Below are 22,969 nucleotides of genomic sequence, written 5' to 3'. Positions count from 1 at the left end.
GCATTGGACTGGCAGGTGAGAGTCTTTAAATATCCACACTTAGACGATGCCATCTGATCTGCCACTGTGTATTATCTACCTCCAAGTATGCCCCTTTGAGCATCACACATAGTAACTACTGTGACCCTCCGAGAAGACTGACATCCCTTTAAGGGATGGCTCACAATATTACCTCACTTCAGCTGTCCAAGGTCATACCACTCCTGACGGAGAGAACTGGATCTGAAATCAAGACTAGGCTGATCAATGCTACCCTGCCTCTTGTCCAAATGCTTATTATTCATTCTTCTTCTCCCCCATTCTCTGTGAGACTTACACTGTCTATTCGTCTTAGGTATCAGCGTATGAACATCTGTCTACCTAGACTTAAGTTGGCTGAGAGCTTAGGGTCCCAGAATTTTGGGAAGAACTTAGGGAAAGAGGCACCTATCTTGTCCAACCTCAGTTTCCTTATCTGTAAAATGGTGCCATTTCCATCCCATGTACACTGGGTATGCTGAGAATGAATGAAGAAATGTGTGTGAGAAGTCTGCAGCACTCAGCATGGCACAGACTCTGAAGATGGCAAATACAGCAGACAAGCATTTGTGCCCAAGGGTCTAAGGACACACAGCTGACAACAAGGGATAAACACCTCTAAACTGTACACTCTTCTGGAGAAGACATAGAACATATAACAAGTACTAGCTATGCCAGGTGATCTGCTCTGCTTTCCTGTTGCCACGGTAAAACATGCTAGCCAAGAGCAACTTGGGGAGAAAGTTTATTTCGGCTTACACTTCAAATAACAGTCTATGAGTCAACAAACTCAAGCAGGAAGTAAGGCAGAAGCCATAAAGAACAGCTGCTTACTGGTTTTCTGACTGGCTCTTGCTCAGCTGGCCCACCTGCCTAGGGATGGTGTCGCCCACAGAGGGCTGGGACCTCCCATCATTATCAGTCAAGACAAGCTTTCACAGATATGGCCATAGGCTGATCAGACTGAAGCAATTCTTCAACTGAAGATCCCTCTTCCTAGGTGACTCTAGATCACGTCAAGTGGACAATTAAAAACTAACCAAGACACCAAGTTGAAGCAAAATACAGCAAGAGGAGGCACCGAGCGGAAGAGGTGTTATTTATGTAAGAAGCCCTGTGATAAGCTGTGTGTGAGCAGACCTGGAATCACGGCCCATGGAGACAAGGGGGAAGAGCATTTCTGGCACAGGGGACAGAAGGCAGAGGCCCTGAGGTATGAGTGGCTTCACTGTTCTCCAGAACAAGCTATGAGGTTCAGAGGTCAAAGGTTACTCTGTAAGGTTACTGGGTTGTGGTGGTTTGAATAGGAATGTGTAGTGAGAATTTGAGAAATTTGGCTTCTTTATAAAGCACAGAAATATTTTAAGAATATGTTTCCATTTTAATCCCAGCTGTGTAAAAGTCAATCTGAACACCCAGCACTAATAGACAACACCTTGCTGCCACCACCCCACTGCCCTGAAGATAAAACTTAATTATGCCATAATGAGTCCTCAATGTCATGCGGCTCAAACAGACAGATGAAAAGAAAACACCGTGTTTCCTCCAAATGATGCTCTCAGGTGTCAGGCTACTGGAGAACTCGCCCCCTTTTCTATCTTACACTAGTGATTTCCTGCAGGTGAAACAAAGAACTGAGCAGGTCAGGGCTATCACACGAGGAAAACCTTATGATCAATCCATCCCACAGAAAAGTAACTTCGTTCCAGAGGCACAGCTAAATGAGAATTCAATTCCTCTTTACTGTGGTTGGGAGATCATGTCAAACTCTAGATCTTCCATTATGCTTCAGACTGCACAGTCATGCTTTAACTCCAGTGGGGTGCTCCTTCCTCACCCTGCTGCTCTGCGTGCTTGTGGTAAAAGCCGGACAAATTCTGAAACAGTCACAGGAAACACTACACATCAAGAACTTCAGGCAGGAGAGATGGCTCAGTGGGTGGAGTACTAGCCACATAAGTGTGAGGTCCTGAGTCTGCTGTGCTTGTAGCCAGATGCTGCTGAGCACTCCTGTAGCCTCAGAGCCCCACGGATGTGCTAGCACAATGTGTGAGCAGCGAACCAGAGACTGACCCTGGCTCTACCTGGTGAGAAGGGATCACAAGGTTGTTCCCTGACCCCCATAGATGCCATGGCCCATGCTCGCACACAAAACCACACGTGCGTGCTCATACACACACACAACACACAGCTGTGGTTTTTTTTTTTTAATTTTAAGTAAGCATACCCTGTTCTAGCTAACAGAGCTACCCCACCCATCACATGGCCTGGCTCACAGGCTGTAGGAAATCTGTGTGGGCTACAGAAACAGTCACCACCCATAACCGGTTCATGAGTTTGCCTGGTATGGCACCTTCTGACTCAAATGTCAGTTCACACCTGCAGGAAGAGGGGAACATAGTTCTCTTCTTTCTAGATGACAAATCCACATCCCATCACTGTCAATAACTATTTTCTTTAAAGAGAAAGAAATTTTAAAAAGGCTACTAAAAACAAGAACAAAACACAAAGGAAGTTACCAGAGAGGATGGAGACAGGAAGTAGGAGATGCTGAGGGAGAATCTGCAAAAGCTTGCTTTGTTCAAAAACATTTTGATGACATCTAACACCTTGTGTGCTAATGCCAAAAGCATGCTAAAATACGTCAGAGGTTTTCTCCAAGGCCATTTATACACCAGTGCACATATACCCAAGTAATACATGGCTGAAGACTGGGAATCTGGACAAGGAAGCAGGACAGGCTCACTATGGAGGCTAGCCCAGTCTTCAGCTACAGAGTAGCCCCATCACCCAGGGTGTCTGTTAGCTAATCTATAGGAGGGTTTACACTGCCTTTCTTTCTCGGTGCCTTTGATGGCTCCATTTTAGAGGTGATACAGAGGCCATGTCTCAGAGGTTAACTGCAGGGCGTACAGGGACCTACAGGGACCATACTTCTACTCTTGGAGTTGTGAGTCTACTGGCTCTAAAGACTTCCTTCCTCAACAGAGACAGTGATTGGTCTTCCCAACTACCAGGGACCAGTGGAGAAGAGGCCAGGCCAATTCCACATCCAGAGGTACACTCACGAAATGGCTTAGGGGGGCATTCCTTAGCTTCAAAATACATTGCAGGAATCTACTCCACCCCCCGCCATAGTGGATAATGAGAGGCCTTGCTCCATGGAGATAGATCTTGGGGAAGAACCAGGGCCAGTTCACATGAGGATTCACACCAGGTCATGGTTCTCAAACATCAGTGTTCAAGCAAAGAACATCCTGTATGTGTGATTCCTCGGCCACTCCCGGGAAATCTGAGGGGAGGTTATGGGGAGTGGGGAGTGGCGAGAAGCAAAGGCTGTGACTGGGGTTCTGAGATAGCATCTTTGAAATGGGGGAGGGGGGAGGTCAATGAGCCCGCCTACAGAAGTAAGCCCTACTATGTTCCTAGTAGGGGGTGGGGCTGTTTGTGACCGTAGAAAATCATTTTCTTCCAATGACAGTGGCAAAGATGGCTCAAGGCAAACAATGTCTCTGACCTAAAGATGCTTCCTTCAGAGGTTTGCTACCAGCACAAGATGCTTCCTTCAGAGGTTTGCTAGCCGCACTTGATCAGTTTTTATTTTCCTGCAAATCTTTTAGTTGTCACAAAAAATAATAAACTTTAACCGACAGAATTATTCTTAAATTGAGTCAAAATATGAAGGCCAAGGGTCACACTGCCATCTTGTGTTGAGGGCTAGCTTTTTGTGGAACACTGGACAAACTGTGACCCATAAAGTCCATCCCTCAGGTGCAGGTGACTTCCTCTTGGCTTGGGAACTTTGGATGAGACACTGGCAACATTCCCACCCCCTCCCCGACCTTGGCAGACACTTCACAAAGGCAGGTTACTGTCTACTATATAATGAATTTGTGATGCAAAGTAACTTTCCACCCTCTTACACAGTGAACATTTGAGAACCCAGAATCTAAACAGCACTATGTGTTTTCTGACACTGGTTCATACTCAAAAGCCTGGTTTACTAAAAAATAAACTAAACTAAACAACCGATCCCATCATGCTCACTGGGGCCAGAGGAGCCTGCTGGCACTGGCTCACTCAGTTCTCATCATGGCCCTGGGAGCCAGATTATCATACTGTTCCCATTTTAGGAGTGAAAAGCAGGCTAAGAAACATTGCCTAGCTGCTAAGGAATATTGCCAGATTTTGAACAGAAGTTTTCTGAGGCCAAAGGCTACAATACTGACCACTAAACGGTAGTATTTGCATATTTACCTATGTGGGATTATTTTGCACAAACACACATCACCTATATTTATGCCACTATTAATATATATTAAGAAATAAATTTTACACACACACACACACAGAGTCTGCCTTCTGTAACTGTAGGTTCAGCACCCACAGATCTAATTGACCAAAGACCAATATTTTATAAAAGTTGTGTGTTCTACTGAATGTGTACAGATATTCTTTAGGTCATTGTTCCCTAAACAATGCTATTTGCATAGCTTTTACATTCATTAGGTAGTGTAAACTGGGGATAGTTTAAAGCATTTGGAAGGACGTACAGAGATCATAGAAATGCACTATTTTATATAAAAGAGTTTGGTACTATGGAGTATTGTGGAATGAATTCTAGATATGGAGAGGTAAGTGTGGAATTTATATGTTACACACACACACAAGGACACATATCAATGTTACATGTGTATAATATATATACACGCACATACATATTATAACATAAAACATGTTCTGGTAAATGTGAGTGTAATAGTGTAGAATAAATTCAGGCTAGAACTACGTTAGCAAGATCTCATGTTCTTCAAAAGACACGAGCTCATAACATGCAGAAGTTCTCTGGTCTTCCATGACGCCCTGACAGTCCATAAAGGTCCATTTTATAGCTCACTGCCAGCTCATGTCTCCTGAGGGCCCCGAAAGGGCCCTTCTTGACCACCGTTCTCAGTGCTGGGACTTTAAGGAAGGGGAGGATGAAGTCAGAGTGGCCTGAAGACTCTGCCCAGAGCCTGGAGGAAAGCTGACTTCACCTTGCAGCCCTAAGGGCATTCACTACTCAGGGCCTCACCTACTACCACCATCTACCAAACAATGCAGGTGTGAGGAGCTCCCCTTGAGGGGGATCAAGGGACGAGTAGGCCTGCGTTGCTGAGCTGCTGTTGGAGAGCGAGGTGACCTTTGGTTCCACAGTGGTCCAATGTGAGCACGGCTGCAGAGCATTTTTGAAACTGGCCAGATGTTATGAAAGGAAACAAGAAGACAAGAAGAAACAAGAGCGAGATGATCCCAGCATAGCACAGCAGTTCAGACCTGGTTTAGATCTGTCCTACCCACCCCGCAGAATGTCCTGAGGAGCTGAATAAGAACAGATTCCGGTGAGACCTAGTGTACGTTTACAATCCCATAATCCCAGTGCTCAGGAAGCTGAAGCAAGCATCAAGGTCAGTTTAGATCCTTAGCAAAGTCTGCATCTCCAGCAGGAAGGACTAAGCACAAACTTGACATTCCCATGAATACCACTTTCATCTGCTCTTAAAAGCCAGAGTGGGGTATAGAAATGGCCAATGCTGTTCAAAGAAATCTTAATATTTTACAGGCTTTTATAGGCCATTTGTTCATCCTTTAGCAATTGCAAGGTCATTTAAAAAAAAAAATCTTGGTTCAGCCAGGTGGTAATCGGGCATATCTTCAATCTCAGCAGCTGGGAGGCAGAGGCAAGTGGATCTCTATTGTAAATTCGAGGTCAGCCTGGTCTACAGAGCAAGTTCCAGCATAGCTGAGTCTACACAGAGAAACTCCGCCTGGGGGTGGGGGGGGACGTTCTTGGCTCATCCATTCTAGGCCTTTGTAATATCTGTTCCTTATCAGTATAAAATCAGAGCCCTGTGGTGATGGTGACATAGCCTTTAATCCCAGTGCTCTTGAGGCAGAGGCAGGTGTGTCTCTGAATTATACTGGCCAGTCTTGTTTACGCAAGAATTACAGGCTGGCTGGGGCTACATAGTGAAACCTGGTCTCAAAACAAAACAATAAGAAAACTAATGTTTCGCCGGGCAGTGGTGGCTCACGCCTTTAATCCCAGCACTTGGGAGGCAGAGGCAGGAGGATTTCTGAGTTCGAGGCCAGCCTGGTCTACAGAGTGAGTTCCAGGACAGCCAGGGCTCCACAGAGCCTGTCTCGAAAAACAAAAAACAACAACAAACAAACAAACAAACAAAAACAAACCAACAAAAAGAAAACTAATGTTTCATTAAAAGGGATATATTCCATATCCTTCCTTGCATTCACTTCTGGGTTTGTTTCTGGTTTGTGTAGAACAGAAATCGATGCTCCCCAACAAGTCATGACAAGAAGCTACAAAGCCCACCCTCTGTGCTCTCTGGAGGGTGACACTGCTGCTCTTGCTCTGAATGACCTGGGGACATAAAACACCAACTCAGGGGCAGCATGAAACCCACGGCAACCACACACCCATGATAATCAGTAAGAGCTGTAGATGGATAGACAATCATAACACATTCACAGTGTTTCACAACTGTTCGCTCGGGTTCTAAAGCACCCCATTAGTCCCAAAGGACACACAGGTTCTACCTCCTGCCCCCCAGCTCATGGCGACCGCTGGCTTTCTTCCTCTCTCCATGAAGTCACTGATACTGGATATTATTGACACACTGAAACAAGTCATAAATGGCATTTTGTGTCTTCCTGACCAATTTTACTCTGTATATACTCCCAAAGAAATGGAGGCAAACACCCAAACAAAAACTAGCCCCTAGATGTTCACAGCAGTGCACCCACAACGGCATCCCCAAAGGAAAACGACAATAGTTCATGAGCTGAATAAATGAGAAACTACATATTGTAGCCACACAGTTAATGACTGCTCTGGGGCTGAAAGAAAGAATGAAGTCCTGATTTATAACACATTCCACCATGGGTGGGCACCGGAAAGTACAGATGATTGGCAGGTGACCGCAAGGCAGGGCTCTACCCATAGCAACTCCCTCACACGCCACCGCGTTTGGCCACGAGCCCAAACGTGTCTCACGAGAACCTGAGACCAGCTGTCACCAGGAGAGGCAAGGGACACTGCGGATGTCTCCATCACTGTAAAATCCTTATGTTCTACTACACAGCCATACCCGAGGCAAGTGAGAGAACATAGCTCAGCCCCGTGGCACGATCGAAGCTGGGCCAAGAGCGTGTGAACAAAAGTTTGCCCACGGCTGTACTACCAACCCTGCTCTGGGTCAGCGATGAGAAGAGAATCAATTCTGGCCCCCAGAGCTCTGCAACACATCTTCCCCCTTAACCAACATGTCCTCTTCACGCTGGAATATGCCACCATAGCGTGTTGGTTTTGTAGTTTTTGGTATGTGTATATTTGGAAGCCATGTGCACCTAATCTAGCTTTGTGCAAATAGATAAATAAAAACCCCATGTTATCCCTCCACCTGTACAGCATCTGACTGGGAGGATTACTCTGAGACCAACCAAGTGTCTGTCTGAACATGCTCAGAGGCTGTGACCCAGAGGTGGGTGAGACCCAAACATCTTTTCATTTTCTTTCAAAAGCTCAGTTTGGAGCCACCCTGGTAGCTTCGTTGTACTAAGTAAATTCTGGCCGGGTGAACGGGGCAGGACTCCTGGAGTCTACAGGGGGCTTGTGGCTTACCGCTTCCATCAGGCCCTTCACCGTGGGTGATTTCAGCATCAAAGCATCGAAGACATCATCGTTCTCCTTCCTCACATACAAAAGCACTGCAAGAGAAGGGAAGAACCAGAGTGAGCAGAGGCCTGCGACTGCTTCTTGTCACATGGGACGTCAGGCTGCCATCACCTGCTCTCTGCTTCCTGTCACATGGGGGCGTCAGGTTGCCATCACCTGCTCTCTGCTTCCTGTCACATGGGCATCAGGCTGCCATCACCTGCTCTGCCAACAGGCTCACTGGGACATAAATGCTCTCATGGCTATCTATATCCATACTTGAGTTTCTCGGGGTGAACACACGGTCTCTTTAGGACCACTCTTTCCTGTAACTTATATTTGCATCTTTGCTCATTCAGTGAATACCACTGAAGGCTCCTGTATATAGCAAGAGCTGAGCTTGCAGCAGAGAGCTAGTTAACCCCAACCTCTGCCTTGAGGGAGTTTGTGGTCCCACTAGGAAAGGCAGGCAGGCTTGAGAGAGTAATGAAGGGAAAGTAAGAGACAATGCTTTCCAGCCAGGTTCTGCCACGGTAAGGCGAGGGAGAGTGCCGGAAGTGGGGGCTCAAGGATCTCTGAGTTGTGAAGACCGTAGGAGCAGCTGTCTAGAAAGGAAAGTCATGAGAAGGGTGAGACCGACCAGCAGACAGCCTAAGGTGCACAGGCCTGGAAGGGTAACGGGGTACCGCCTAGGACAGTCCAGGAAGATCTTAGGATATGGAGAATCTCAGATCTGAAGGTAAGTCCAGCCCAGGCCCTAATGATTTAATTTCTCCATGCCTGGATATCTGTGAGACAGACACTAGGAACTACCACAGAGGGTTGCCTGCCAGGTCTGTGAAATAAGGTTCATGTGGTAAGCTTGGTGTAGGCCCAGCACACAGATAAAGACCCAGTCTTCACCCTACAGAAGCCGCCAGGAAGTAGTCGTGGTTACTGAACCGTCAAGTAGGGGCACAGCTTTTCTAGTCCCTTCTCTGTAAAAGTTCTGAATTGAAGAGTATGCAAGCTAAGACAGGATGGGCAGAGGCCGCAGATCCTGAGCTGTGTAAACGGACCTCAGGGAGGCTCAGATGTACCTGCTGGGCCTCACAGACGTGGCCACCCTTGGCACTGCTTCTCTTCCTGATCACCGTGTCCTCCTACTATGAGATCATGCTCGGAGGTCAGCACCCAGAGAAACAACTGGCCTCATCACTCAGGTACAGTCCTACAGCCCCAGAGGGATAGCTACTCTGTCTGTCCTCTAGCAGCAAGCATAACTTCCCTTCCAAGGGAAGAAAAAGCTGAAGCCCCTCATCTGGCCACACTAAGGAAGACTCCCCAGGACAAAAAAATAAGCAAAGAAACCCCAAAGCAGTGATGAGCCTAGATCTCAACAATAGCCCTGCTGTTAGCCCGGCTACCAACACCATCTGCAGAAAAACAGACACAGAACTGGACAATGGAATCAGCTAAACGCAAACCCCTCCTCCTCCCCTCCCTCCGCCATCCCAAAGGCTTTCTTAAATCTGTGCTTATAAAGGCCACATTGACAGGGAATCTGCCCAAACCCCCTTCTGTGCCAGTGAGTGTTCAGCTGGAATATGAGGGAGGAGGGAACAGGGAGGAGGGAGATAGAAAGACTTGGACAGTGCAGTGCTTTCTCTTTATCAAATATAAAAAGTGCCAATTAAACATGTAGACTGACTATATCACCAGATTTAGTCCCTAGAAGCAATACCATAGAGCTTACATGTCAGTTAACTACCTAGTAACCCAAAGGCTATCATAAACAGAGAGAATGCGGGCAATATGCAGAAAAATATAGGATGCAGATCCCAATTACAGCCAGATAAAGAAAATTAAATTCAAGAAGACATAGCTGATGGCTATTATTTGCTAGAAATTCTGTAATTTCTTCCGGAAGCTCTCAACAACAAAACGAGTGGAAAAAGCAATTTCCATCCGGCTGACCGTTGGGAAACCCACAATTACATTCTGTTAAAATGAGCACTACTTATAAATAGCCTCTGTTCAAGCCGTTGTCTTTAATGTTGCTTGGGGGTGGCTAGAAAGTACTCAAGTCTGTTGGTTCTTTTTTGGGGGGAGGAGAGAGAAACAGGCAGGGCAGTTCCAGCTGGGCTTGCTGACAGCTCTCCTGGAGGGTGTGCTGGGTTCCACACACTTCGAGGGCTTGCCCAGAGAGTCAGTTTTCATTAGCTCTGCTCTGTGGTGTGGCAGCAATAATCATCATCCTGCCGAATGCAGCAGAAACAACCACCAAACGTTCCAGACTCCATACAGCCCAAGGCAGGCAGCCTCTTGTGAATTCCCTAAATGATTGTGACCCAGTCGTCCTGACAAGTGGCCGCAAAGGAAAAACAGCCAGTAATGATGGCTTCAAGAAACTGACAAATGACCAGTAGGAGTCGCCATTGACCCTAGAGCAGAATACAAGCTCTGAGTGCCAAGCAAGGGCCCAGTAACTTCTCCATCCTTCCCCAAAGAGAACCTCTTAGGGAGTGGGGGGGGTGGGGGGGGAGGAAAAGCGGAAGTTTTCTTAGTACTTGTAGGTCACAGTGCCCTCCATGTCTGTCTTTGAAGGTTCAGAAACCTTACCTTAATTTTTAATTATAGCCCAAGACAATTTCTAATGGCAGTGTGGGTGTGCCAGTTTTACACACTCTGAAAAGTAGTTGTTGGACTGGGTCCCAGCCCGTAAGTGAGGAGGACAGGTACAACTGCAAACCAGTCACCAGTGTGACTCTTGGTTTCCCTGTGACTCTGCCCTAACCCTAAGTAAAGTTAGGGAGGAAGAGACACCAAGGAATGGAGGTTAAGATTCGTGACGGCAAGCTGGGGGCCGCCATCACATATGGGTGGGCCCAGCATGCTGTTAATCGGTTCTCTCTATGAAATAGTTTGGAATCACTGGTCCATGGAGAACGGCACAGTCACACACATAGCCAGTCTGCTCTGAACTGTGAGTCAGGAGACGCATAGCCGTTCCCACAAGGTAACAGAAAGCCTGTAGCCTCCAATGTGAGGAAAAGCCCAACAGGGTTAGCAATGATTCTGTCACAGGGAGTGATTTCTTCTTGACAAGATACCCCCCCACACACTTCACACCAGGACAACCTGCCTTAAGCCCTCTCAGTGTCGGTCAGAATGGAGAGATACCTCGTTTTACGTTTTCTTCTTTAATCTGCTTAGACGGTGTTGGACCAAACTCCTCTTCCATGGGCCTGAACATCCGTTTAACGAGGACACTGCTGCTGGAGAAGGTGAACAGAAATGATTAAACACACAAGAGTCCCAGCAAGGGGTGTTCTCAGCTAGGGAGTGTGCCCCCCACACCCCACACCCTCTGTCACAGCAAGTCACAGCAGCCCTTCACTTCCATCTGAGGCCTGGCTATCCTGTGTGCCACTGTAGCACAGCAGGAGATTACACAGGCCACCTGACAGACCTCTGTTGGGGACTGTCCTAACTGCCACAGTGAGAGATTGAACCCAGCCTCCTGTCCTGTCCTCTTCTCACAGAAGATTCCAGCCTGGAAGACGGTGGTGTTGACCCCTGAGCATTCTCTGTGGGCTCAGTTCTGACAGATGCACATTTGCTTGCAAAGTCCCTATGCATTCCAGATGTGCTATGGAAAGGGAAGGACTGTTTAAGGGGAAGAGAAATCAGAAGTGGAGATTTAATCTCAGCTTCACGGATCTCAGGTGGGTCTGTAGAAAATGGTGCTTTCTCTGGGATTGTCTGGCCCAGGAGGTATTATCTGGCAGATCACTTAGCAGAATTGTTAGTACAGGACCTCAGAGGTCAGACCACCTCACTTGACTTAGAATTCCTGTTTTATAGTTTCTTACTGTACAAATGTGGACATGTTTCTCAACTTCCATGGACCTTAGTCTCCTTATCTTTAAAAGAAGGCTGTTGACACAGAAATGACAATATTTGAGGAGCTGGAAATATTAATTATACCAAGTTGATCATTACACACAATACACACTGTCAAATGAGCATACCATGCCCTATAAATAAGTACAAATATTATGTGTCAAATAAAATTAATTAATTTAATAAAATTTAAGAGGAGGCTGGAGAGACAGCTCAGCAGTAAAGACCGTACACTGGTCTTGCAGAGGACCAGACTTAAGTTCCTAACACCCATGTCAGGTGGTTCAGCTTTCTATAACTCCAGCTCCAAAGGATCCAACGTATCTCATCTCCATGAACACTTGCAAGCATGTGTACACACTCATACACAACACACGTGTGATTTAAAATAATCAAAATTTAAAAGAGGCTCTCAAGAGAATTCGGTGAGTGTTGGGGACACAAGGTAACCAGCATGGAGGCGCCAGACTACGACAGTGAAGATGACGAGGGCCACAGGCTGGAGAGGCTTAGGGAAAGAAATATGAAGAAGACTGTTTTCCATCCAGGGCGAACAGTTCAATTAGTCTTGCATGGGAGATGGACACTCCCATGTCCATCTTAACCCAGGCAGACAGCACAAAACCCTGTGACTCCTGAACGGACATCCTGCCAGAGAGTCACTCGTCACATCCCAGGTCAGGTGAGCAGAAATCCGGGTTATAAAAGCACAAGGCACATGACCTGTGGTCCAGTCCAGAAACATTTCTAGTCATGCTGGTAGCTTACATCACTAAACCAATGGTGCTTAGTTTACCTCCACAGAGGGCCTCAGCCCAGCGACTTCTTTAATACTAGTCCAAGCTTCGAAGCACAACTCCTGAGCACCCTGAGCCAGCTGAACAAGCACAATCTTAGCCCTTATGTCCACAATGACAGGAGGCTCAAAGGTGTTGTCGGCCTTACACAGGGTGACCCAGCTAACAGGGAAAGGCTATTCACCTGTGCCGCCTTTGAGGGAACGGCCATCGGGGATGCCGGTAAGGTAGAGTCAAGAGCCAGCTCTCTAACTATATCCCTCTGTCTGTCAAACAATGAAAGCAGCTAAGAAAAAAATCTAAACCTCAAGTCCCACCTGAAGGCAGTAATGAACTTAGAACACTACTCCCTCTGTCTCGCCTTCGGCTTTGTGGTAACAGCAGGTCCGGGTTCTCTGTCTCATCTGGGAACTGAAGTGACCAGGAACTTAGAACTAGATGAAAAGAAATCCATCCACAGTAGCTAGGTGCCATTAAGCTAATAATTGGTAAGTAGCCTAAAATACTACCAGACACTTTTTCATGCTGAGTGAGTCAAACTCCTTCACCAAGCAAAATTCACTTATATTTTTTCCAGTTCAGTTAACTTTTGAGAACACCTTATTCCAAGCCACAGGAGACTCTGTCATTAAAATAGTATCTCAGATAAACCACCTTTCTCTTGGGAGACCACATATGCTTCTCTACACTTTCAAATCTATAAGCCCAGTAGAAGTCAGTTTTATATGTTCTGAATTCAATGCTTTCATTTATTTCTCAAAGCAAAACCAAACAAGGCAGCTCTGACTTGCCCATTCTCTAATAAAAAGAGCACAGGTTGCAGGCTTCTGGTGCCCAGGACAGAGATATTGCATGACATTTTTCAAAAGACCAGCAAGCAGTAGAGCATTGCTCTCTCTGGCCTCACTGTCATCCTACAGTCAGGTAGAACCACCCATGGCCAGTAACATATTCAGCCATGGGCTTGTGGGATCGATCACAAGGTAAACAAGACCCTTGATATCAACAAATGACATTGAGACTCATCAGAAAAGGACTGCTCAGTGTTAGGTCTGAAGCAGGATTAAGGCTTCGGGCTACAAAGGTATCCAGGACTTAGAGTCAAACTTCTTTTTTTTTTTTTTTTAAATTCTTTCTTTTTTTTTTTTTAAAAAGATTTTATTTATTTATTTTATATATATGATGAGTACACTGTAGCTATCTTCATATACACCAGAAGAGGGCATCGGATCCCATTACAGATGGTTGTGAGCCACCATGTGGTTGCTGGAATTTGAACTCAGGACCTCTGGAAGAGTAGTCAGTGCTCTTAACCTCTGAGCCATCTCTCCAGCCCCAGAGTCAAACTTCTAGAGAGCAAAGAGATAACAGAGAAGCAAGCCAAACACATGGCCGCACTGCTGGCGTCTTTCCCAGCTTCTTTAGCACCACACATAGTGGGTGGGATACGGAGCTAAGTCAAAATCACAGGGATGAAAGGCGTGGGCCGGATGTGACAATGCCACTGAAGACGGTACTCCCTCGGGGCTGGGTGAACACACGGTGTCCTCGGAGCTCAGAGATCTGTCTGGGCCTCTGTGAACATCAGAGAGCTACGTAGGACCTGTCCCCTCCCCACCTGCCTGCCTTCTCTACAGCCATAGGTTAAGAACTAAGGAGACTGGGCAATAGGGGCACAAGGGTGAGTGCTGGGAATTGTGGGTAGGCACTGGTTCAACCCCTGCTTCTATCATGTGCCAGCTGGATGACTTTGAAGAAGCTTCTTCATCCTCAAAGCCTTTTTCCTCACTGTCAATGGCAGATAATGGGAAATCTGGGAGAAATCAAGGACATGATGCATGCAAAAGCATTGAGTACCCAGGTACCCAGGGAGTGCTGTTACTTTCACATATAGCAATACCCAAGTACCCACCATGAGTTAATGGAGGCACCAATGACTGCCCACTTTGCTCAAGCAGAAGTTGTATGAAAGTAGGCGACACAGGTCTTGGAATAGATCACTATTCAACAACACAGGCACCTCTGACAGAAAGACTCAGCCAGTGGACTTACAGGTAGGTCACTGGCCACTTGGCCTTAGTCAGCTTGCAAAGCGGAGGCTGAGATGAGATACTGGGCCAGCACAGACTCTTCAGACGCTCCTAAGGCTTCCCAGGAGCTTTCTCTCACTCAGGAACACTATGAAGAGAAATGCTGAGTGCTGGGGACTATGGGAGATCTGTAGGATAGCCTGCTACAGCGTCCTCAGTATAGACCTAAACACTGAGGCCAGGGACCCAGAGGCTGGCATGAGGTCTCATGTGGATACAGGGCAGTCCAGAGGACAGACTGGGCTTCCTGAGCTCAAGGCCAACATCCTTTCCACAACGCCATGCTGTCTCTTATAAAATATGTGATTTAAAGATTAGAATTCATAGGTCTAATCATTTCTGTTTGTTCCAACCACTGAAATTTAATTATTTCTATTTCAAGATAAAAAGAACAAACTAATTGTTTTTGGCATTGAGACAGGCATATTTACTGTGTAGTCAGAATAGGCTGGTCTCAAACTTTTGATCCACCTGCCTCTGCTCCCGGATTTCTGGGATTGTAGGTATGAGCCACTATGCTTGATTTTCTAATCAATACTTAGAGAATTTACAACTAATTTTTGAGGTTCCATCCTGGACAAGTTTCGGCAGAGTTGTTTAATGAATTCCTGTGAGATGGAAGGTGGCAGCTTTCGTCTGAGAAGGTCCCAACAACATTTAGGTCTTTTAGATTCCTGTTGCAACCACTCAATTCTGCTGCTGTGTCATCAAAGAAATCATAGTCAGCATGTAAAGGAACTAACATAATACAGTTGTGTTTCAGAAAAAATTCTTTCTTTCTTTTTTTGGGGGGGTTTTTAGAGACAGGGTTTCTCTGTGTAGCCCAGGCTGTCCTGGAACTCACTCTGTAGACCAGGCTGGCCTCAAAACTCAGAAATTCTCCTGCCTCTGCCTCCCAAGTGCCAGGATTAAAGGCGTGTGCCACCACTGCCCGGCAGAAAAACATTCTTTACACATGTACCATGTGTTGTCAGTCTTCACTGGAGGTTTTTAAACTACTGAAAACCATTCTTAGTCAGTAGTCCATTCAAAATTGGTGATTGGGCTGGGTGTGGTGGCCTTTAATTCCAGCACTCAGGAGGAAGATGCAGGTAGATCTCCATGAGTTCAAGACCAGCCTGGTCTACATAGTGTATGTTAAGCCAGCCAGGGACCCTACCATTACTATTACCAGCAAGAAAGATCTGACCCTCTTGCCACTTCTCAAGGAAGGAGATCGGCAACATGTGCTATAGAGTTCCTTGACCAGCGATGAAGTAAGTGTCTTACATAAGAATGAGGAGGCCTAGGTCTGACTATGGTTTGGGGGGAAATGACCTTGGAATGGTAGACATACAATGAATGCAAACAATGAGCAAAACATAGATATTGGAGAATGAATGTAGTTTTAACTTGATAGATATTGGAGAATGAATGTAGTTTTAACTTGATAGATATTGGAGAATGAATGTAGTTTTAACCTGCTTTAAGGGAAAAACACAGCATCTAGCTTATGAGAGAGTTCTCAGCATAACCTGTAATTCATGCAGTCTGAAACACAATTATTCTCCAAACTCAATTTTCAGAAGATATAAATAAAAAAACAAAGAAACAAAAAACCTTAGAGGTCTATCTGGAGAGAGCTGCTGAGAACCTGGGTTCAATTCCCAGCATTCACAGGGAAGCTCACACCATCTGCAACTCCGGTTCCAGGGATCCTCTAATGCCCTTTTCCGGCCTTCATGGGCAACAGGCGTGCAACTGGTACACAGACATGTACAGAGGCAAAATGACTATATGCATTTTGTTTGTTTAAATTTAGTAGTCTCCCATGAGGGAAATTAAGATAAAACGCTATTTTAACTAAGAGCAGTTGCAGGGAAGAAAAGTTGGAATGCTAAGGGAGGAAAAGGCTTCTCCAGAGAGCAGAGCAAAAGCCAACGGACAGAAGTCAAAAGCTGTTCATCGGAGAGAAGCTGCTATGTCAAGCTCAACTGTTAATGTATTTAGAATGAGAGTCCACGAGGAGATTCGGAAAGCACACTTTGGGGGCTGGGACGGAGGGGGTCCAAAAAAGAATTAATCAACCAGAAAAGACTGTACGTTATTCAAGGGGCTGAAACCCTAAATGACATATCAGAGGGCAATCTCAAACTAGCAGAGGTTTGGAACAACTTTGACATCTGACATCCCTGGTTGTGCCCAGGATCTGCTTTGCACAGATCTAAATGTAACGCAGCCAAGCTAGCACACTCAGTTGTTCCAACATGAGCCAAAGTACAGTCGTCCTCCCTTTAAAAGCTGAAACTGTCCAGCTCTTAGAAACAACGTAACAGCGTCCTCCTGTACAGAGAGCACTCCGTCACTGGCAATACTCAAGCAGACGGCAGCTCAACATCTCTGCTCAAGAAAGTGGTATAGATGCTACTGTGGCCTAGAAAAGAGTCATCTCAGTGGCCTTAAAAAAGCTCTTTCATAGACGAAAACTTCTGAGAATATAAAATAAGTTAAGGATAGAACTGAAGAGTTAACTGCCCGTAAAAATCTATAGGTGGGCATATGTTCTCCGCAAAGATGGAGAACATCTCCTACCCCTGTTATACAGAGACACATGTGGCAAGAGTGGAAGAGAGCTTCTTACCTAAAAGCCACAGGACAGTGAACAGGCTCTCAGCCTACTCAGGCCCCACTCAAAGCTGTCTACCCAGAGTGAGGACTACAGGAGCTGTCTCTGTCTCAGGCAGTACTGAAAGCAAACAGTGCACTAAAGAGATGGGCCACTTGGGTAAACTTAGAATTTATTCGAAGGCAGATCATAGGAAGAAGCCAGGGCACAGAATGAGAGCATGCAGGGAGAAAGGTCATCACCAGGCTGCCACCCCACAGCTCCTTTCTCAGTTCTAAGTCACAAGCACAAGGGAAGGACCCACTCCTGCCCAGGGTGTCCCTGGGCTAGAAGGTCCATTGCTACCCACACAAAGAAACAGTAAGTGCTTGAGAAGGAAATGGCTGCTGTCTTACCCTTCTCGCTCATCGTCTGTGTTGTAATAGACCTGTGGAAAACAAAAAGCCACATGTAGGAAAGAAATAAACCATGGAAATCTGCATGAGTTGTCTTAACAGACAAACTATCTCTCAAGAAGAAAAAGGACACTTTTGATTAGCAATTGTGTGTGTGTGTGTGTGTGTGTGCTATATCAGTTTATCAAGAGTGACGAGGCACCTTAGCCCCAGTTGTAACTGGAAGCAGGATAGTTAGACTCAACCATTTCTCTTCTGTAAGATATGGAGACAACCTCATTCCATAGAAAGCACAGCTACATGCTTGAAAGCTTTTAAAAAGGAGGTAGAAACACACACACACACAAACATACACACACACACACCCTTGCTAGCTGTCCTTTCTGGACAAGATAAAATATTCACTCTTTCCTCTTATATCTTAGTTCCTCCAAAATAAGACAAGATAGAAATGTTAAAGTAATTCTTAGCAGAAATCTACTCCATGCAAAAAGTTAAGTATGAATATATTTATTACCACCTTATAGCATGAACATGGAACCACTCACACAGAGCCGCGTGTGCACGTACACACACATACACACACGCGCGCACAAGCCACCATCCTCTGGTTATACAGCTGCCTCATCACTACATAGAACATTCTCCAGAAAGAGAAGAGGAAGCTAGCAAGATGTCTCCTTCAGAATGACATCAGTCCCAGCACTCAGAATGGGAGGGGACTTGAGTCTGCCATTATGTTAGTTCTCTGAACAGACTTTTCATCCAATGACTCTGGAGTCAAAGGAAAACCCATCCGTGCAAAAGTAAAACCCCAGTGTGTGGCTAAAACCAGCTGTGGCTGATGGTAAGAAACATCTTTCTTCTCCACAGTTTTCCCTGCTCCCGTGGGAGAGGAGGCCTTAAAGAGGAGAGGAAACAAACCTCCCTCATCTCAGGACTCTGTAAACCTTCATGACAGAGTTAGCATGTGAAAAGCCCTCAGCAGGTGGGTAGCTCACCCAGTCAGTACTGGAGTTTGAGTTAAACACAGAGAGATATCTTACTTTTTGTTTGCATTGAGTAATATTGTAATTAATTCTCCTGTGGATACATAGTTTTCACCATTAAACTTTTAGCACTTACATAATCTTTTGCAAAACTATGCTGTCATAATTATATAATTATTGAACACTTATTTGGTTTCTAATCCTTCCTTTCATCTGTAGATTATAATCATAACTTAGTTTTTGTGTATTTGAAGGAAGATCTATTTTTCCTTCAGACGAGAAATGATTTATCCATTCAATGAGAGCTATTTATTTACTAAGGAAACATATATTGACAAGACCTTCATTTCTCTGTACTGGGCAAATGTATGAAGTGATTGATACAGTTCTATCTCTCACCACTAGGTGGCAGTATGTGAACTGATAGAGTCTGCTTGACACAAAACTGTGATGAGCTTTCTCCCCTGTCATTTCCAGCAATTTTCTAATAACAGCTTACACCTCTCTTTGCCTTAGAGTGCCAGTATTCTCTCCCAAGGCAACCAGTCTTTTCTGTAAAATTCTACTTTTTGTATGGAATGATAGTGACTTTGCTCTGTGGTCTGCTCTGTTGGGAGGGTGTGAGAGCAGGAGTCTTACCTGTCCGGTCCTCTGCAGGTTGGCAAAGTGAACATCTGGTATGAAGAGCACCGGCTGTGAGTGCAGGTCGGGCATGGTTTTGAAGTAAGTGATGTCACTCTTCTTCTGTAACGGTATGGCGGCCATCTTCCCATCAGAGGCTGGATGCAAGCACAAAGCCCATGTTACACACCCCTGAGAACTCTCAGCCATCAGCTTTGTCTTAGCCAAAGTCCATGATTCTCCCTCACAGCTTTCTCAGCACCCTAGATGTGCTTATGCCTTAAATGTCCTTCCTCAGGCCCAAACAAACATGGGATTCTAGGAGAATGCACTCAACATGGACGGAAGCTCCCTCCACTTCCTGCTGACCTGTGTGGACCCTGGAGTCCCGAGTCAAGAGGGTCCTTCTGTTTGCTCTCCATATGAATGCTCCTCTGTCTCTGGACAAGAGCATGTGCCTTCCCCTGCAGACTGCTTCCTTCTATCTGTCTTCTCAAAGGACCCTGCTGGCTGCAGTCCCCCAACTTAGCACAGTCAGTATGGGGGACAGGGGCAACTTACAGTTGTTGCACTGGGTTTGGGAGGCCTGGCCCTTCCCTTTCTTCCTGTTCTGCTTTCTCTCTTCATCTCGGATTTTCCTTTCTGCTCCCTGATAGGGAAAACAAAGAGAGATCAACCAAAAGATATTCTCAGAGGATGAAAGAATATTCTCTCTCACACACACATGCATGCATGTACATGAACTGGCACACAAACACACATGCACACACACTCTCACATCAAGAAGACGGGAAATAAACTGAGGGAATCCTCAACTCCCTCCCTGGAGCGCAATGAGAACACGCACAGATCTGTGCACTGCGCTCTGACCCTGGAGTGATGCCAGCTCGCCCTGATTGCCTCCTCTCCTCTCCCTGTCTCATGCCTATCTCATGAACTTGATTTTTGAATCCATGAGGAAAGAACAGGCTGAGTTCTCTAATTCAGTGTCACCTGCTGAATAACTCAGTGCTATTAATAGAATAGCCTTCCCCTGTGCAAGTTTTCCTCTGCATATGGTTATGAACTTAAAGAAAAAAAAATCACCACAGGAAGAAAGGATGTTCTTCTCGAAGTTGTGGCCACAAAAAGATGGGGAATTGTTCTGCATATGAAAGTACTGATATTCTCCTGTGTGCTTAGAGATGGTGCCTACCACACAGAAGAGCCGTGCATCTGCTCCTGTCCTTTGTAAATTGACTTTTTATACAGTTTTATATAGTTCTGACCCTGCTTTGCTCACTGACTAGCTGTCTGGGTGCCTGTACCATCCACTGCTCATCTTTCCTTTGGGCCATTTGTTAACTGATTTTCCTATTTTGGTCCCCAGTCAGAGACATCCCAGCACAGTTTCCTCTGGCGTTCTCTCTCCTGGCTTCAGGAGAATTCGCCCACAATGTGCTAGACAAGTGACACTCAGGATGCCATGTCTAAGCTTCTTCCCTAGGTCTTGGTCCATGTTAGGAATCCCTTTCCCCTGCAGGAAACACTGCTTAGGGAACACTGATGCATAAGCAACCTTCAGTTGTTTCTTTCTTTTTGTTTTTTTTTTGTTTTTTTTTTTGTTTTTTTGTTTTTGTTTTGTTTTGTTTTTCGAGACAGGGTTTCTCTGTGTAGCCCTGGCTGTCCTGGAACTCACTCTGTAGACCAGGCTGGCCTCGAACTCAGAAATTCACCTGACTCTGCCTCCCAAGTGCTGAGATTAAAGGCATGCGCCACCACCGCCCGGCATAAGCAACCTTCAGAAATGGCCTGAAACTGTCAGAAAAAACACATTTGACAAAATAAAATGCATTCCTCTCTGAACAAAAAAATAAACAGAAAGAAAAAAGAAAAGGAAAGGGGAAAAAAGGAAAGGAAGTCAAAAGGCAAAGTCAAAATTGCTGAACATCTTTGGAACATTTGACACATAAAGTGTCAAATTCCAACTATATACAAAAAGACTTGAATCTGTTCAAACACATTCACCGATAAATGTGAATCGTTTGCACCAGAATACATAGATGGTTTGGTTTGAATTAAAAGGACGAGATACACTTTTTGGTCACATTGACTCTCATAGGAGAGTCCCAGTTCTGACCAAGGCTAGGACGCAGTGGGGACTTGTCGTCAACAAGAGAGGGCACCGTGGCTTTGAGGGAGTTCTCAAAGAACCGGCCATGTTCCATGTTTCACACAGATGAGACACAGACAATTACAACATACCTACTACACATAGCTACCAGAGGGGAGGGGACTAGTGACTTTACTCTTGACATGAAAATCTGAGGTGTCATTGATACGTCCAGGTCATGGAAATTCACAGCAAGAAGGACAACATTTAGATATCTCCGCTGGACAGTACTCATCAAGATACCCTAAATTTTGTAGAGCCTTTGCATTGAACGAAGAGAACTGCTAAGCGTCCCAGCAATGCCTCGTTCTGTGCTGGGAAAAGGCGGCATTGCTTGCTAGGTGCACACAGGGCACTTAGCCGTGTGCTGGAAGCTCTGGTTAATTCAGTATTTCACATAGTGTGGGTCTCTATCATCTACAAAGTATGACTCACTCAAGACACACCCCAAGGTTACACAAATTCCTTTTTATTTTTTATTTGTGCATATTCAACTTTTGTTTTATTTTTAAGTAATTCTTTTTTTTTTTAAGTAGATTTAATTCTACTTTTTTTTTAAAAAAAAAAAAAGAATCATATATGTGGAGTATAGTATTCAGGAAAAAAGTAGATTGAATTCACTTTATTTCCTTATATGTGGTAGCCACAGCTGGAGCCTGGGTCCCCTGAACAGAGAGACTCTGGTGTGAGTTTTCACAAGGTGAGTTCCTGAAGAGGCAACGTGATAAACACAGCCTTTCCCCAGAGGTCCCAGGGTCCAGTATCTGTGGGACTTGGGGGTGGCATCAGAGATGGCCTCTATGAGGTTGCCCAGGGTGGCAGTGCAGCTTCTGGCCCATGTGTAGCAGCCATCGATGCTGACACAGGCAGAGAAACAATGCCAGTGCCCCTGGGCTTAGAGGTGAGGCGAGACACACCAGCACAGAGCCACAGCGGCCTGTCACCTTGCATGGAACAATTTGGGGCTTGCCAATCTTGTTCTCCTAGGAACACACAAGGACAATAGAAAGCTTGTCCAAGATACTAGCCCCTTAGGTATTGGTTATGTCCTTCGAGCACTTAACACAAAGCCCAACATTACTACTGAAGTCCCCAACAGCAACCAAAGCCTTGAGCCTGATCCTCAGAGCAGCTTCTGCGTTGGCATGGTCTCCCTCATTTCTCAAATAAAGCTATGAGTTCAGTAAGATACAAAGAAGCATTAAACATTCAATAAAGACAGAGAGGTCCCCCTCCAAGAGATCATTTTATTTCCTGGAAATATTTGCAGCCAAAATTTCCAGAAAACATTACTCCTATACGTATGGAGGAAGACTATTTCATCAAAGCGTACAGACTTTCTGCAAATGATACAATTACAGTTAACTCTCTGCATGGTCACAGGACTCCCCTTCATCAGTTCCCGGACATCCCCAGCCCCTAACACTGGGTTATACAGGAACCTACCAGGAGCACTGTCACTTGCGATCACAGGACTCTTCATGTCAGCTCCTGGACATCCCAAGTCCCTAACGCTGGGATACACAGGAACCCACCAGGGACACTGTCACTTGCTGCATGGAACACATGCCAACCTACCATCTTTCAATGACTTCAGAGCATGTAAAACAGGAGCTATTAGGAATGTGACATAGCTTCCAGTTGGCAAAGTTTTCAATGTTACAAGCATAGCTACACAAGCAAGCAGTTCTTCTTACAGCCAC

At 45.6% G+C, this 22,969-nt stretch overlaps 1 protein-coding gene across 1 annotated transcript in view; it reads right to left on the bottom strand.

The window, feature by feature from the left end:
• The window catches only part of Grhl2 (grainyhead like transcription factor 2), a 132,983-nt gene that overhangs the window by 9,460 nt on the left and 100,554 nt on the right, over positions 1–22,969 (bottom strand). The window contains exons 10-14 of the mRNA XM_028767380.1: positions 19,676–19,763; positions 19,133–19,272; positions 17,505–17,536; positions 10,895–10,989; positions 7,700–7,785 (exon numbers count right to left, since the gene is read on the bottom strand). Coding sequence (XP_028623213.1) covers positions 7,700–7,785; positions 10,895–10,989; positions 17,505–17,536; positions 19,133–19,272; positions 19,676–19,763 — 441 coding nt within the window. The remainder of the gene's footprint in view (positions 1–7,699; positions 7,786–10,894; positions 10,990–17,504; positions 17,537–19,132; positions 19,273–19,675; positions 19,764–22,969) is intronic.

The sequence above is a fragment of the Grammomys surdaster genome, unplaced genomic scaffold (assembly GCF_004785775.1).
Source record: "Grammomys surdaster isolate TR1022 unplaced genomic scaffold, NIH_TR_1.0 63, whole genome shotgun sequence".
NCBI classification, from domain to species: domain Eukaryota; kingdom Metazoa; phylum Chordata; class Mammalia; order Rodentia; family Muridae; genus Grammomys; species Grammomys surdaster.
Note: the sequence above shows the minus strand (reverse complement) of the source record. Positions and strands in the feature narration are given on the sequence as shown.